Source organism: Patella vulgata, chromosome 4, assembly GCF_932274485.2.
Source record: "Patella vulgata chromosome 4, xgPatVulg1.2, whole genome shotgun sequence".
NCBI classification, from domain to species: Eukaryota; Metazoa; Mollusca; class Gastropoda; family Patellidae; genus Patella; species Patella vulgata.
In genome coordinates, this window is record NC_065882.2 from 74360931 (window position 1) to 74379726 (window position 18796).

An 18796-nucleotide genomic window follows, 5' to 3' on the forward strand; every position below is an offset into this window, starting at 1 on the left:
ATAAAACATGACACACCGCATAGGCAACGTGTAAAGATCATGTTAGAATAAAAAAAGCCAATCAGCATATTTCAAATAGCCTTTCCTTTGACTAGTTCAACATATCGCTAATCGTCAGCCAACCCTTAATATCTAATAGGGTAAAAGCCACCCCGATTAGATTATATGTTTATCGAGAAAAGTAGGTCAGCTCATAGTGATCAGATATTATATAAAACAGGCCAAGGTGCAATTGGATAAACAGTTATTGAAGAGGGGTTGGTATTCATAATCCGGTATTATTTCGATACCAGGCGACATCCTTATAAAGGAGATTGTAGAGAAGATTTGCAATTTTGTGTTACTTCACTTCGTACGCAACGTAACAGAAAATGAATCTTTTAATATGTAGTTTGGTTTTAATAACCTGTATAGTAAACTGTGTGGCAGCAGAACAAAGGACTGTGTATATATTGGAATGCACGTAAAAGATCCCCTGACAGTTGGAATTCGATATAAGAGTAGGCGATAGTGCCGCTGCCCGGGCAAAATTTCCCTCATAGCACACTGTATGGCGTATGCCCGTCTTCATTAGCCCAGTATAGGAGCAGAACAGTAGGACGTTAAACCCCATTTCATTTCATTTTATTTCTCTCATAATTTCAGCTGTATCAGCATGTATCAGTAATTGTGACACCCCCCTACCACGCTACGGATCGAATATCGTGGAGTCTCTATTGTCACGATAGACTAAAGCGAAGTAGGTCAAGCTGAACTTTAGTATATAATAAACCTAATATGATACAGTCTATATTGTAAACACCAACATAAGAGAAAAATAGGTCATGTCGAACAAATAATTATAATATATACAAGAGTGCAAGTAGTTGTGATCACGTTAGAGCAGTTTGTAGTTATAATTCTATGTTATTTTAACCGAACAGAAGATGAATATTGTAATATGTGGTTTGGTTTTAATAACCTATATAGTAAACTGTGTGGCAGCAGAACAAAGGACTGTTGATTCTAATGTAGGTAAGATAACGGGTGATATTCGTACAGTAAAAATTGGTCCTAATACAGCTGATATAACCACCTTTCTGGGGATACCGTATGCTGAACCTCCCGTAGGAAATCTGAGATTTAGAAAACCTGCGAAGAAGGCGAAATTTGACAACATGTTTGCTGCTTCAGAATTTGGTGCTTCTTGTCCCCAGTTCCACTTAATGTACACTCCGGAGAAAATGGACGAAGATTGTTTATTTCTAAATATTTATACCCCTGATATAACTGGAAGTGACACCAAATATCCGGTAATGATTTTTATTCATGGTGGTGGTTTCATTCTTGGAGACGGCAAAGCGATGAATGTGGAGAAATTGGCCGCATATGGACAATTAGTGACAGTCAGTATCAACTACCGTTTAGGACCTCTTGGTTTCCTCGACACTGGTGATGATGCTGTGGATACCAATAATGGTCTGAGAGATCAGCATCTGGCTATTAAATGGGTGAAAGACAATATTGAAATTTTTGGCGGTGATCCTACATCAATTACAATATTTGGAGAGTCAGCTGGCAGTGCCTCGGTGATATATCAAACTATTTATCCAGAAAACGAAGGACTATTTCAAAGAGCGATCGCAGAAAGTGGTTCAGCCAATTCCTTCTGGTCAGTTACTCCTGATCCTCGTAAGATTGCCAAACTGTTAGCCGAGAAACTTGACTGCCCCGAAACATCGTCTTCTAAAGCAATTGTTCAATGTCTTCGAGATTTCAAGAATACTACACATATTGCCGTTGCCTCAAACGTAACGGTAGGTGGATTACTGTGTTGGAGTCCATCTGTGGATGGTGATTTTGTCATTAAGAATAGAATAGATGCCCTTGGTAATACATCTACTCAAACAAATTTAATTCCTTTTAAAAATCTGGACCTCTTGATGGGAACTACTGATTACGATGGTTTGATATTTCTAACATTTGGTGAAGTGACTGCACATTTCACAGAACTACAAAGTGCATCCACTGTTGACGAAATTCAAGAAGCTAACTACAATATTATATCATTGGTATTAAATTATGCTTTCGGTAAAGACTTAGCATCAGAACTTTTGGACTCCGTTCTTTTTCTGTACACAAACTATGAGGACCCATCAGATAAAGATCTGCACAAGAAACAGGCTTCAGACTTTGCAACAGACGTTGGTTTCTTTGTGTCCACAGCTACATCACTTGAGAAACACGCTTACCAGAACACAGGCTCTAAGACTTACCAATACGAGTTCTGTGATCGCCACGACTTTCAGTTCAAAGCACCGTGGATAAAAGGGGCAATGCATGTCGATGAACTACTCTACGTTTTAGGTTTGCACGAAGATCTTAGGCCTTTTATCGAGATTACAGAAGAACAGACCACTGCTAAATGGCCATTTGCAACACGGATAATGGATTATTGGACAAATTTTGCTAAAACCGGGTAAGCAAGCTTATCAATCCTGTGATATTGTTAACGTACATTTAAACCGGACGATCACTTTAACTTAGATTGTTAAGAAGTATAAGCTATTTGGTGGTAGGTGATCACGGGTCCATGATCATCGTTAGCTGGCCTTAGAGATGGTGTTGATGCAGAACACTAGTCAGACTTCCGATAGATCTTTAAGATACTACTTCAGGTTGCGTGCAATTTGTCCTGATAAACCAATTTTCTGTAGATTTTTTAATAGGCTTACCTGCCCAGATAAAACAGTTAGGATATGCGTATTGCATATTAATTAATTTTAGATTAAGGAAAATTGGTTTCTTTTTTTTAGGGATCCCAATTCACCACGTAAACCAGCCGTACAATGGCGGGAGTATACCAGCTCAGATAAAAGCTACCTGTATATAACTTCAGAAGATACAGCCAACAGAAAACATCTAAATGCTCGACGAACAGCATTCTGGACCAGTTATGTTCCAAAGCTGATCAAGAAAGCAGGTGGTGATCACTGGTCTCATAAAAACTAAGTACTGGGCAGAAAAGATTTCCAGGAACACTGTTCATTTGTTTTTATACGCCCATTATTTTCATGTAGACGTTCATGTCTGGTCATTCGTTCACATTTGTTTGGGGGCAAATCACAGTTTTTATTCGATTGTGACGAAACTTCAATTGTAAATATTTATATCTCAACGATCCCTGATATGTTCTATTTTGGAACATGTTGGACAGTAACTGCATAGATTTATGTTCGAGATTCTATGAAAATCACTTAAATAGCTTGCAGGCCCTCCAGATGCCACAACTGTTGCCTTATTCAGATGAAATTTCAAATATATGGTAAGAATCAATACTTCTTGGATTATGGCCCCCGCCTTTTACGCCAAATGTAAAAGTAATACCCCAGTTTCCGCCACCTACGGTTCGGAAGTTACAGTCCCATTGGTCGAAAACTTGTCAACAAACGGTTTCAAATTCGGTGCGAAGCATTGGGATCACAAGAATACGAACGCTATTGATATTCAGCGTTTCGCAACCTTCCATTCCGGATTCACAGACCACCCCTCCCATTTGCCGAAAAGCAATAGAGGCTACTGTTTTTAACGGATTTATTTCGAATGTGATATTCAGCGTTCCTTGACCTACCGTTCCATTCCTCGCCCCTTTCCGAAAACTTTGAGATTGCGACCGAAGCTACAGTTTCTAACGGATTTGTTTTTACCATATTCGATGTGAAGCATTGGGACAATAAGAGGATGGGCCTTATCGATGTTTCCCCGTTTCTTCATTACTTTGTTTTGCATTAAATATTGGCTATTTTGTTTCTGATGTCAAACTTATTAATCTATGTGCACTGACAAACTATTAAAACTGTATTTGAGAGAACTGTAATTAGTCATACACTTAAAAACATTGAATAAAAATATTGATTAAATCATATATGTAACTTTTCAAACGAATATTTTATAGATGGGTTAAACTAAACCCTTCCAGTGGACACGCGATACAATTCCATTTATTCCATGGATTAACGGAAAGGTCCGATGAAAATATTTGGGCCTATTTATCTCGCAGATCTCCTAAATATTTCGCTGAACCGTAGGGTTTCAGGGAACACACTTAGGGCACCGCTGATAGAACCATCACTTATCTAACATGTACATCAGACTATCCCTATTCAAAAGATGTTTATACCTCAAAGAGAGAAAAATTGGGGTTTAACGCCCACTCGCTACAAGTCATGTCATTTCGGGACTAACATGGTTCAATTTTATTTCAATAATTCGCCTACGCGTAGGGGTCTTTAGCATATTGAGGAAACCGGAGAAAACCCACGAGGATGGACAGGCAACGTACAAGATGGGAATCGAAACCACGCCACCAAACCCTCTTTCTATACTTAGGAAAGTGTTAGTTAATTTACAATACTCTATACTTTATCGAATCCGTTTTTAAAAAAAACTTTGCCCATGAAACCCCATAGTGTATAACAGTGAAGAAAAATATTCTTATAAAAACATAATAAGGCGATTCCTGCCCATCTGTAAGCCAATAAATAATAAATTTCAAAGACATTTTAGAGAAATGGCTACACGTTTACCAAAACACAAGTAAAGTATCACTAGCTAGTACGTATTCACCAGTCTAATGGGTTTTACAGATACCAATAAAGTTACAAGGGGTTTTATTGTTATTTAATACACCAAGTATGGACCAAGTACACACATTGTGTCAGTATATTATACCTACTAGCACATCTGTCAGCTGTTGAAAATATATACTTATAAACAATACTGTTTTGAGATGTAAACTTAAAGAGTCATCGGAGTCAGACTACTGACTACTCTTACATGTGGTGGAGGGGGTGGCGTGGGGGTAACATTAGAATGTACGTAATCTGTTACATGGGGTGGCAGGGGTGAGATTGTATGTAATCCGTTACATGGGGTGTGTTGGCGGAGTTAAATTAGAATGTACCGTTACAGGTTTATAAGTTGTTATATAAGCTGTAGTGGAAATGGGACGTAGTCGAAACGGGATGGTACCACAATGAGTGGATTGGCGGAGTTAAATGAGAATGTGCCTAATCTGTTACATGGCGTGGGTTGGCGGAGTTAATTAGAATGTATTAATCTGTTACATGTGGAGTAGGTTGATGGGATTAATTTGTTATCCCGGCTTCTGGGCGAGTGTGAGTCTAGCTTACTATCCTGGGGGTTTGGGGTTCGACCCCTGTACTGACCGAGAAAGTTTCTTGGAAGGGGGCATCTAAGTGAAAATGTTCAAGTAATTAGAAAAGGTTTCGGATATTTTAGAAGGACTAAGTTACTCTGTATTTTGCACGACAGCCGTCAACTCCATCATAATGATACTTCAGTAAATGAATATATGGGCCGTGTTAATCAGGGATTACAGGCAATTAAATACGAATAGATCACAGAGAATTGTGATCCCTTCACGTCATCTTCAGCATGTCACGTGTCACAAAACAGCACTTTCCATTACTTAAAACCACTTGCAATAAGTAACAAACAGTGAGTGACCTGAGCGGATCATCATACTCGTTTCGTCAATCAAGTTAATACTGTCATTGACACATTTATAACCGTGGAGTATTCGACCACAGAAAAACAAGTCGATCTGAATTTGTATTGAAATGTTTGGAGAATAAAGCAAGGAATCGTGTTACATTAGTTCTGCGATTCTTCAACGACTTCCGTTGTTTTACTTTGAAAGGAAGAGAACGGTCTTTATAACATTGACTACGACGTTCTATTTCTCATAATGTTTAATTCCAATATCTGTATCGAGTTAGATTCGCGCGATGTGATTTTTATTATCACATGTGTCATTTGCGACACAATTCAATTCTTTATTTTTTTTTCTTTAAAACCAGATGTCCCAGGCACACAATAATATTATATTTATGTGTAGAAGAATAATGTCAAAACCGGAAGAAAAAAAAAACATTTATATCCTCCTAATGTCCTCCTAATATGGAAATTACTTCTTCTCAGCCAGTGCTATTGACAATGAGATCCTGATATGTATTTTACACGTGTATGTAATTGTATATATAGAGAGAAATTGGGTTTAACGTCCACTCGACACAAACTAGGTCATTTCGGGACTAAAACATGGTTCAATTTTATTTCTATAATTCGCTTGCGCGTAGGGGTCTTTTAGCAGTGGGAGGAAACCGGAGGACCCGGAAAAACCCATGAGGTTGGACAGACGACCCTACTCCTTGTCACGTACAACCAGGGAATCGAAACCCCGGCAATTGACTCAATGAAAGACCGTATGACACAGCGCGCACGTGCTAATCACCCCCCCCCCCCCCGTAATTGTATATAAGTATGCAGGCATTTGGGGTAAAAACTTATAGATTGCCAGTTCACGATTTTTTCCAATCCTTCGACTTTTTTTCATTGTCGTTTTTTTTTTTACCTTTTCGTGGATGCCTACCGTACCGCATTACTTGTAAATATGTCAACGTTAAGGTCGCCCTTTTTGTAACTAAATGGGCTACCGCGACTCTAGGGGTTAAATATATGTCTTATGCAATGTATAAAAATCAAAAATAGAGTATAAAACATGAAACACCGCATAGACAACGTGTAAAGATCATGTTAGAATAAAAAAAGCCAATCAGCATATTTCAAATAGCCTTTCCTTTGACTAGTTCAACATATCGCTAATCGTCAGACCACCCTTAATATCTAATAGGGTAAAAGCCACCCCGATTAGATTATATGTTTATCGAGAAAAGTAGGTCAGCTCATAGTGATCAGATATTATATAAAACAGACCAAGGTGCAATTGGATAAACAGTTATTGAAGAGGGGTTGGTATTCATAATCCGGTATTATTTCGATACCAGGCGACATCCTTATAAAGGAGATTGTAGAGAAGATTTGCAATTTTGTGTTACTTCACTTCGTACGCAACGTAACAGAAAATGAATCTTTTAATATGTAGTTTGGTTTTAATAACCTGTATAGTAAACTGTGTGGCAGCAGAACAAAGGACTGTTGATTCTAATGTAGGTAAGATAACGGGTGATATTCGTACAGTAAAAATTGGTCCTAATACAGCTGATATAACCACCTTTCTGGGGATACCGTATGCTGAACCTCCCGTAGGAAATCTGAGATTTAGAAAACCTGCGAAGAAGGCGAAATTTGACAACATGTTTGCTGCTTCAGAATTTGGTGCTTCTTGTCCCCAGTTCCACGTAATGTACACTCCGGAGAAAATGGACGAAGATTGTTTATTTCTAAATATTTATACCCCTGATATAACTGGAAGTGACACCAAATATCCGGTAATGATTTTTATTCATGGTGGTGGTTTCATTCTTGGAGACGGCAAAGCGATGAATGTGGAGAAATTGGCCGCATATGGACAATTAGTGACAGTCAGTATCAACTACCGTTTAGGACCTCTTGGTTTCCTCGACACTGGTGATGATGCTGTGGATACCAATAATGGTCTGAGAGATCAGCATCTGGCTATTAAATGGGTGAAAGACAATATTGAAATTTTTGGCGGTGATCCTACATCAATTACAATATTTGGAGAGTCAGCTGGCAGTGCCTCGGTGATATATCAAACTATTTATCCAGAAAACGAAGGACTATTTCAAAGAGCGATCGCAGAAAGTGGTTCAGCCAATTCCTTCTGGTCAGTTACTCCTGATCCTCGTAAGATTGCCAAACTGTTAGCCGAGAAACTTGACTGCCCCGAAACATCGTCTTCTAAAGCAATTGTTCAATGTCTTCGAGATTTCAAGAATACTACACATATTGCCGTTGCCTCAAACGTAACGGAAGGTGGATTACTGTGTTGGAGTCCATCTGTGGATGGTGATTTTGTCATTAAGAATAGAATAGATGCCCTTGGTAATACATCTACTCAAACAAATTTAATTCCTTTTAAAAATCTGGACCTCTTGATGGGAACTACTGATTACGATGGTTTGTTTTTTCTAACATTTGGTGAAGTGGCTGCATATTTCACAGAACTACAAAGTGCATCCACTGTTGACGAAATTCAAGAAGCTAACTACAATATTATATCATTGGTATTAAATTATGCTTTCGGTAAAGACTTAGCATCAGAACTTTTGGACTCCGTTCTTTTTCTGTACACAAACTATGAGGACCCATCAGATAAAGATCTGCACAAGAAACAGGCTTCAGACTTTGCAACAGACGTTGCTTTCTTTGTGTCCACAGCTACAGCACTTGAGAAACACGCTTACCAGAACACAGGCTCTAAGACTTACCAATACGAGTTCTGTGATCGCCACGACTTTCAGTTCAAAGATCCGTGGATAAAAGGAGCCTTACATGGCGATGAACTATTCTACGTTTTAGGTTTGCACGAAGATCTTAGGCCTTTTATCGAGATTACAGAAGAACAGACCACTGCTAAATGGCCATTTGCAACACGGATAATGGATTATTGGACAAATTTTGCTAAAACCGGGTAAGCAAGCTTATCAATCCTGTGATATTGTTAACGTACATTTAAACCGGACGATCACTTTAACTTAGATTGTTAAGAAGTATAAGCTATTTGGTGGTAGGTGATCACGGGTCCATGATCATCGTTAGCTGGCCTTAGAGATGGTGTTGGTGCAGAACACTAGTCAGACTTCTGATAGATCTTTAAGATGCTACTTCAGGTTGCGTGCAATTTGTCCTGATAAACCAATTTTCTGTAGATCTTTTAATAGGCTTACCTGCCCAGATAAAACAGTTAGGATATGCGTATTGCATATTAATTAATTTTAGATTAAGGAAAATTGGTTTCTTTTTTTTAGGGATCCCAATTCACCACGTAAACCAGCCGTACAATGGCGGGAGTATACCAGCTCAGATAAAAGCTACCTGTATATAACTTCAGAAGATACAGCCAACAGAAAACATCTAAATGCTCGACGAACAGCATTCTGGACCAGTTATGTTCCAAAGCTGATCAAGAAGGCAGGTGGTGATCACTGGTCTCATAAAAACTAAGTACTGGGCAGAAAAGATTTCCAGGAACACTGTTCATTTGTTTTTATACGCCCATTATTTTCATGTAGACGTTCATGTCTGGTCATTCGTTCACATTTGTTTGGGGGCAAATCACAGTTTTTATTCGATTGTGACGAAACTTCAATTGTAAATATTTATATCTCAACGATCCCTGATATGTTTTATTTTTGAACATGTTGGACAGTAACTGCATAGATTTATGTTCGAGATTCTATGAAAATCACTTAAATAGCTTGCAGGCCCTCCAGATGCCACAACTGTTGCCCGATTCAGATGAAATTTCAAATATATGGTAAGAATAAAAACTTCTTGGATTATGACCCCCGCCTTTTACGCCAAATGAAAAAGAAATTCCCCAGTTTCCGCGACCTACGGTTCGGAAGTTACAGACTCATTTGTCGAAAACTTGTCAACAAACTTTTTCAAATTTGGTGCGAAACATTGAGATCACAAGAATACGAACGCTATTGATATGCGGCATTCCGCGACCTTCCATTCCGGATTCACAGACCACCCCTCCCATTTGCCGAAAAGCAACATTTATTTCACATTCTATATTCAGCGTTCTATTACCTACCGTTCCACCCCTCCCCCCTGTCCGAAAACGTTGAGATTGCGACCGAAGCTTCAGTTTCTAACGGATTTGGTTTTACCATATTCGATGTGAAGCATTGGGACAATGAGAGGATGGGCCCTATCGATTTTTCCTCCGTTTCTTCATTACTTTGTTTTGCATTAAATATTGGCCATTTTGTTTCTGATGTCAAACTTATTAATCTATGTGCATTGACAAACTATTAAAACTGTATTTGAGAGAACTGTAATTAGTCATACACTTTCAAACATTAAATATAAATATTGATTAAATCATATGTAACTTTTCAAACGAATATTTTATAGATTGGTCAAACTAAACCAACCCAATGGACACGCCGATACAATTCCATTCATTCCATGGATTAACGGAAAGCTCCGATGAAAATATTTGGGCCTATTTATCTCGCAGATCTCCTAAATATTTCGCTGAACCGTAGGGTTTCAGGGAACACACTTAGGGCACCGCTGATAGACCCATCACTTATCTAACATGTACATCAGACCATCCCTATTCAAAAGATGTTTATACCTCAAAGAGAGAAAAATTGGGGTTTAACGCCCACTCGCTACAAGTCATGTCATTTCGGGACTAACATGGTTCAATTTTATTTCAACAATTCGCCTACGCGTAGGGGTCTTTAGCATATTGAGGAAACCGGAGAAAACCCACGAGGATGGACAGGCAACGTACAAGATGGGAATCGAAACCACGCCACCAAACCCTCTTTCTATACTTAGGAAAGTGTTAGTTAATTTACAATACTCTATACTTTATCGAATTCTTTTTAAAAAAAACTTTGCCCATGAAACCCCATAGTGTATAACAGTGAAGAAAAATATTCTTATAAAAACATAATAAGGCGATTCCTGCCCCTCTGTAAGCCAATAAATAATAAATTTCAAAGACATTTTAGAGAAATGGCTACACGTTTACCAAAACACAAGTAAAGTATCACTAGCTAGTACGTATTCACCAGTCTAATGGGTTTTACAGATACCAATAAAGTTACAAAGGGTTTTATTGTTATTTAATACACCAAGTATGGACCAAGTACACACATTGTGTCAGTATATTATACCTACTAGCACATCTCTCAGCTGTTGAAAATATATACTTATAAACAATACTGTTTTGAGATGTAAACTTAAAGAGTCAGACTACTGACTACTCTTACATGTGGTGGAGGGGGTGGCGTGGGGGTAACATTAGAATGTACGTAATCTGTTACATGGGGTGGCAGGGGTGAGATGGGCTTACATTAGATTGTATGTAATCCGTTACATGGGGTGTGTTGGCGGAGTTAAATTAGAATGTACCGTTACAGGTTTATAAGTTGTTATATAAGCTGTAGTGGAAATGGGACGTAGTCGAAACGGGATGGTACCACAATGAGTGGATTGGCGGAGTTAAATGAGAATGTGCCTAATCTGTTACATGGCGTGGGTTGGCGGAGTTAATTAGAATGTATTAATCTGTTACATGTGGAGTAGGTTGATGGGATTAATTTGTTATCCCGGCTTCTGGGCGAGTGTGAGTCTAGCTTACTATCCTGGGGGTTTGGGGTTCGACCCCTGTACTGACCGAGAAAGTTTCTTGGAAGGGGGCATCTAAGTGAAAATGTTCAAGTAATTAGAAAAGGTTTCGGATATTTTAGAAGGACTAAGTTACTCTGTATTTTGCACGACAGCCGTCAACTCCATCATAATGATACTTCAGTAAATGAATATATGGGCCGTGTTAATCAGGGATTACAGGCAATTAAATACGAATAGATCACAGAGAATTGTGATCCCTTCATGTCATCTTCAGCATGTCACGTGTCACAAAACAGCACTTTCCATTACTTAAAACCACTTGCAATAAGTAACAAACAGTGAGTGACCTGAGCGGATCATCATACTCGTTTCGTCAATCAAGTTAATACTGTCATTGACACATTTATAACCGTGGAGTATTCGACCACAGAAAAACAAGTCGATCTGAATTTGTATTGAAATGTTTGGAGAATAAAGCAAGGAATCGTGTTACATTAGTTCTGCGATTCTTCAACGACTTCCGTTGTTTTACTTTGAAAGGAAGAGAACGGTCTTTATAACATTGACTACGACGTTCTGTTTCTCATAATGTTTAATTCCAATATCTGTATCGAGTTAGATTCGCGCGATGTGATTCTTATTATCACATGTGTCATTTGCGACACAATTCAATTCTTTATTTTATTTTCTTTAAAACCAGATGTCCCAGGCACACAATAATATTATATTTATATGTAGAAGAATAATGTCAAAACCGGAAGAAAAAAAAACATTTATATACATTGGGAATATTTATTGAGCTAATAGGTCATAAATTTCTAAATGATAATTATTTAAAAATTTATTACATTTTTTTAAACAGCGAACCCTTGGCAAGTTTTATACAATGAAAAGAACGGCAACCATAGTACCTTTCGTTTCTTTTCTTTATTTTATATATGAAAGACCCAACAAGACAGATCAGTTCGTTTCAGAAGTACGAATTATTTTTTATTGTAATCTAAAGTATGCTATTAAGTACGTCCGGGTGTAAAAACCACGTCATATAGACGAAAACTTGGGAGTCGTGTTGGCTCAGTAAGTAAAGACGTTGACTCGCTAACCATGAGGCTTGTAGGGTTGGCCAAGAAAATATCGAGAACGCCGGAAGCAAACCCAAGACCTCCTGGTTATGACCTTATTGACTGAGCCACCGCGGCCCCGGACAGGACAGGACATAACAATGAAGTCGACTTAAAGTTTCGTATACATATAAAATTAAATGAAATGGGGTTTAACGCCCCATTTAGTTTTGGAGGGATATTATGCCGGGACAGCGCCACTAATTTCGACCGTCATGGGTTCTTTTACATGTCCCATCCGAACGACTAGAAACGACTCCTTGCTAGGCCCTATCAGGACGATATCTGTGATATTACTATTTTCTTAAAGTACAAACAGCATTCAATATAAATGACTAGACGGGAACACTTATCGTCCACGACTTGCCTGTAGTCACGTTCTGGATAGAATACCAAATCATATTGCATGATTCGTTTATTATCTCTTGATAGATAACAACAGGCCCTTAAACGATGTAATCATATGGTGAAGACCTATATCAATACCGCTATATCAATATATACAAGGACATCGCGATATACTGCTTGGGTCACTGAATGTCGTACGTGCGCACTAACCAGAAAGTTCCTCTGGTTTCCCCTTGTCACGTGTCATGTGTCATGGTGGTGCAGGACGACGGGCCTGACAAGGAAATGTGTCTTGGATGGGCTAAAACAAGAGGGCCACACCCACACGTGCACCCCTTGGCTTAAGGGAGATGCTAATTGTAGGCCAGTTGGGGAGGGAACCCTAACTCTAACTCTTTTAAGAGGGATAAAAGGTAATATGTTAGTCCCGAAATTACCTAGTTTAGTCGAGTGGACGTTAAAATCTCTCTCTCTCTCTCTCTCTCTCTCTCTCTCTCTCTCTCAAATAAAAATAAACCAAGGTTACGGACTGTATAAATCTATCTGTGTGAGTTGTAAGTCAATAAACATGCCTAGTTTAAACAGCACGGTAATAAGGCTGATTACGCTTGACACAACAATATTGTTCTAGTCTACGTATTACAGTATTACATATGGTCCTAATCACGTTAAATATTTACTTGTTACATGTATCGTATATAACACTGGCGTAATTAATTACTCGTAATTAGTTTTATAAACATACAAGTAGTAATTTTTCCGCTAGACTGTTCCCCACCGACTGGGCAAATGAAGACGGGTATACGCCATACAGTGTGCTGAGGAAAATTTTCTCCGAATAGGGACACTACAGCCTACTTATATTCCCAATACCAACTGATAAAGGTTCTTTTGCGTGCCCGCCAATGTGTATACGGGAACTCGTTTTTCGTCCCATCCGAATGACTAGACATTGTTCCTTGTTAAGGTTCTACGCTAGAGATTAGCAGGAATTCCGGCGATTAATGAATTGATACCAGTCTCTTCTTTTGTGCCAACAAAAATATCTCTTGCTATGTTTTGTATTATTGTTTGCTTATTATACAAAATTGGTTGATATCCAGTTACAACTCATCAATTAACATAGTATACTATATTATGTTTTTATAAAATAGAAAGTCAAGGCAAGGGCGGATCTAATGGGGGGGGGGCACCCGGCGCACGCCCCTATGCCCCAACTATCTGGATCCATGGGGTGCACTTTAAAACCAGAATCTTGTCTCAGATCACTGGGAATGGTATTTCCGGACTTTTAGTTTTCGAAATTTTCCGAGGGTAAACCACCCGGATCCCCTCTATCCATGGTCTCTGGATCCGCCCTTGAAGGGTGCCTCAGTGAGTCCGCCGATGGCTCACTAACCAGGAAGGGCTAGATCTATTTCCTAAGGCCGCTTCCAGATTTCGGCATGGTCGCTAAATTGTAAACATTGACTTACACGTAAAACAGCCCTTGGCAGGTGGAATTCCATGAAGTGGGTAACATCGAATTCCATGGCAAAATTTTCCTCATAGAACACTTATTTAGGCCGGTTGGTGCAGAGAAAAAAAAGAAGTTAAGCCCCATTTCAGTTTTATTTGACCTCTATAATCCTAAAAGGAGAACTTAATTAGGCTATTTTAAACAAGATAGTGTGAACAGAAATGTTAATCCTCGACCCTTTTCATGTTAAGAAAGTTAATTAATTAAATATCTTCCTGGTTCTAAGTAACTCTATCTTAACATCCAACTTTATAAATCAACAAAAGAATTTCCTTAATTAATGTAAAAGAGGCTTAGCTTGGTTAAATCTGTCAGGTTTAATACGATAAATAAGTAATGAAATAAAGTCCGAGACAAGTCTAACTATAGTTAATTACCTGTATGCTCGACATGTGCCATGTCTTATTACACGTAAAGTACAAACTATATGAACAGCCCGAAATAACAAATATTGTCCCATTAAAGACTAAGACCTGGGTCTTTTTAAGGGGGAGGGAGGCGGGGCGATAAATAAGTTCCATTCCAAGATAAGTCTAAGTCTGTAGTTAATTACGTGAATACCCGAGATGTGGCATGTCTTATTCCGCGTAAAGTACAGACTATATGAACATTCCGAAATAACAAATATTGTCCCATTAAAGACTTAAACCAGGTCTTTTGAAGGGGGGGGGTATCGATAATTAAGTAATGAAATAAAGTCCAAGACTATAGTTAATTATCTGTATATATACTCGAGATGTGTCATGTCTTATTCCACGTGAAGTGCAGACTGGTAGTTATATGGTCCTTCCGCAATAACAAATACTGCCCCACTAAGGTCTGAGACCAGGCTGAATTTGTTTATGAGGGGGGGGGGGTATCGATAATTAGCTGTGGCATGTATTATTTGACGTTAATTACAGACTGATCCTCTGGAAATAACAAATACTGTCTCACTAAAGTGTTAGACCAGGGTGTTTGTGTGTGTTAACTATATTCCTGGCAGTATAAATTACATCATTTATGATTAGCTTATAGTACGTATAAACTACCGAAATAATAAATGGTGTCCAACTACGGTTCGAATCTTTTTGGACGGTTATCCATAACTGGAGTTCAGCACAAACTAATACGTATGTACTCAAAATATGTTTTAGACAGCCAGCTTAGAGAAATTTTAAGTGTTGATGTACAACATACATTGTTCACTATGTGAACATCCCGAATGGATGAGAGAGAAGTGGTACTAGTTGTTCTAGAAATAATAACCATAAACCTGCCACTAACATGCCAATCTATCAACAATTTTACCAATTAATGCACCACTCCAATTAAGCAATAAAACATTTTTGAGTGAAAAGTGTTTGGTGACAGCGGCTGTGTTGTAAAAAAAGGGGGCCACACAAATTTACTTTGTTAAACATACATTATGCAAGAGCTAAATCTGTCTGTTGCAGGTCTTTTTTAGGCCTGAAATGTTATCTAAATTATTAAATAGACATTAATTAACCTATCCAGACCATAATCAACTGTATATGGCATCGCTAGCCTGAGATCTTTAGTGGATTATGAGCCGAATTACTGCATAACTTTCCTTTACGATTTAACGATTAAATGGATAATCGAGACTATGCTGTTTATCGTACTGACTTTAGTAATGATGATCGAGGCTAGGTGGAAATTTCAATAGCTTAGTTCTCGGTTCATAGTGGATCAATTTGAATGAAATTTTCAGCAAATTGCCTTTACATTATCTAGGTTTTAACTATTATAGTTATAACTGCCAACTCGTTACCGAATCTCCCATAATATATCTTTAACTATCTGAGAAGTGACTAGAAGTGATACTAGGTGTTCTAAAAAGGAGTAAACATAAAACTACTGAGAACACACCAACCTATCAACAAGCCTCGCAAAATCACACTACTCCAATTATCTAATTAAAAATGTTTTGTGGGAAACGTGTCTGGCTGGGACAGCGGTTGCCATATAAAATTTGGAAATTTCTGAACTAGAAAAATGAAATCATCATGTTCTTTGTGATATTTTTAAGGGCATTACGTTCATGAATTTTTATAATCGGAAATGATTGACGGCAATTTAATTAGAGACTTTTTTCTGTGTTTAGTTAATAAGGTCAATTATTTTATCATTTGGACTGTCTCTGCGCATGTCATTAACGTTTGAAACAACTGTCATGGCGCAAAATCGGGATGTTTTTAATTAAAAAGGAGTCCCTGTTGTGTCTGCATCTAAAGTTAGTTTATTTCTAAATACAATATTAATTCTGACATCGTAGCTTTAGTTAAACGTGGTCAAAATATGAAATCGTATACAGCAGGAAATTTGAATATTAGGAAATGTCTGAAATATGAATTCATTATAATTGTACTGAAATAGATGTTCTACCCCGTTGACGAAAGGGCGTACTTTTTTGTAGACGAAGAAAATGTCGATTACAAAATATCTAGGGGTTTGGAAATAAGATTTTGAAAATGCCTGAACATTCAGAAATAAAAGTTTTACCCCGCGGTTTTGATTGTCGATTAAAGGACGTACTTTTTTTTATAGCTGAAGAAAATAAAATTTAAAAAAATGCATCTGAACATTCAAATCGCCTTCCTAGCATCGAGGGTTTTCCCCTGGTTATCTGACTTCCATGCATTAGTAAAGAACACAACACACTACACACAAACTAATTTTTGACACATGGGTGTATAATATGTTAGTCCTGAAATAACCTAGCGTGTGTTGATATGACGGTACCCTCTCTCCATCTCCCTCTCTTCTCTAATGACGAGCTTTTTATTCAATTTTCAAGAACAATGACAACTTTGGGGATTTTGAGTGAACTGAGTTCGCCACCAAACATTGTTAGTCGATGTGAAATAAAACAGCTATAAAAATGACAGTTGTAATTAATTCCAATTTTGTCGGGGTGACGGAAGGGAAATGGGGGAAGGGGGGGGGGGTAGCGTAAGATAATAATTGTTTTAGTGGATTTTGTACTGATATTTGTTTGTGACGTTAACCCCCACCTCGTCTGCCATTCAGTTAGTAATAGAGATCGAATTGTTACAGATGTCAAACTGTAGGCATTATGACGTCAACAGTGGGATATCGACACTATCTTTAATTTATTATTATACCACTTGACCCCCCCCCCTCCCCTCTTTCTATAGATAATCATGTGCGAGATTCTTTGTAATAAATATAGCATGGAGGGATATTATGATATATGGCATATACTATATGAATATTCAATATAGCATGGATGGATATATTATGATAATATATGGCAATATTATACTACATGCATATTCAATATAGCATGGATGGATATATTATGATAATATATGGCAATATTATACTACATGCATATTCAATATAGCATGGAGATTTATATGGCAATATTATACTACATGCATATTCAATATAGCATGGAGATTTATATGGCAATATTATACTACATGCATATTCAATATAGCATGGAGATTTATATGGCAATATTATACTACATGCATATTCACTATAGCATGGAGATTTATATGGCCATATACTATATGCATATTCAATATAGCATGGGGAGAAATGATTAATATATGGCAATATTATAATATGCATATCCACGGAAAAGCCTAAATTCATAAAATATTTTAGTTTTTCGTGAATGGGGCCTGTATCTAATGGAATTCTAACTCAGATTTTATTATTTTTTTATTTAATGTTTTTTCAAGCAAACTAATAAAAGCTTCTCGTCTGCTGTTTGGCTTGTAAATAAATTTAATTTCTTAATAATGGTCAGGGGTCCCGATTTAAGATCCATTAAATATATACTAAAATCATAGCAACAAACTTGGCTCTTGGTCAAGGAAAAGGCAGCATTGTTACATTTCTACAAATTTTCTTGAGTAGGGCCCCAGGAAGTGGCTAAAAGAACTAGCATTTCTTCTCTCTCTCTCTCTCTCTCTCTCTCTCTCTCTGGCGACTTCTAAATAGGATTTCTAAATAGTGTATATCCCCCTTGAGTGATTTGATTTGTGTAATAAATCGCCACAATCGTCCCCTGACCAGTTGTTAGCCTATCTATTCTACATACACAAGTAAGAATTATCTATTTCAACCCAAGACTAATGTTAGTCCCACGTGCTTCATTACATATATCTGTACACTGCAACTGTGGAGATGAAAATTACTAGCCTGGGGACAGTCAGTTACTGTTAATGTGCTAGTCCTTAACTTCCTCTATCACGAAACTTTGGAAATAATTATAACACACTTCTGCTTACATAGCTGTCAATATCACACACCATTTAACATATGGTAACACAACTCAACTTTGGTTTAAATATTTTGACGATATTTAGCAGAAAGGAGCACAATAATGATTGTAAAAGGAATGAAGTGGGGTTTAACGTCTTACTGTTCTGCTCCAAAAATAATAAAATAAAATTATGATTAGGAATATACTTATTATATTTTTTTAAAACAAAAGCATTCACTGGAAAACCTGCGCTACATGACGTCGTGCATGTGCCTATACGTCACAGCGCTATACGAGTACAGTGCGGGGTCCTCATTGATATGTTAAGAATGCAGTCGCTTACTAGGGTGCTAAATCTCGACCAACAAAAAGGTCACACCCTTAAAATATTAAGCGTAAGTACCCAGACGTACAGCATGA

The 18796-nt window shown here is 37.7% G+C and overlaps 3 protein-coding genes across 3 annotated transcripts in view; 2 read left to right on the plus strand and 1 right to left on the minus strand.

Moving 5' to 3' along the window:
• Positions 1-18796, minus strand: part of LOC126817300 (lachesin) — a 107893-nt gene that overhangs the window by 85541 nt on the left and 3556 nt on the right. The gene's annotated exons all lie outside the window — the stretch shown is intronic.
• LOC126817299 (neuroligin-4, Y-linked) lies at positions 816-4599 on the plus strand. Its single transcript, XM_050544148.2, has 2 exons — positions 816-2458; positions 2796-4599. Exons 1-2 carry the CDS (start codon positions 927-929, stop codon positions 2989-2991), a joined length of 1728 nt encoding a protein of 575 aa, XP_050400105.2. The 5' UTR covers positions 816-926; the 3' UTR covers positions 2992-4599.
• LOC130010453 (neuroligin-4, Y-linked-like) lies at positions 6804-9850 on the plus strand. Its single transcript, XM_050544149.2, has 2 exons — positions 6804-8458; positions 8796-9850. The coding sequence occupies exons 1-2, from the start codon at positions 6927-6929 to the stop codon at positions 8989-8991; spliced, it is 1728 nt and encodes a 575-aa protein (XP_050400106.2). The 5' UTR covers positions 6804-6926; the 3' UTR covers positions 8992-9850.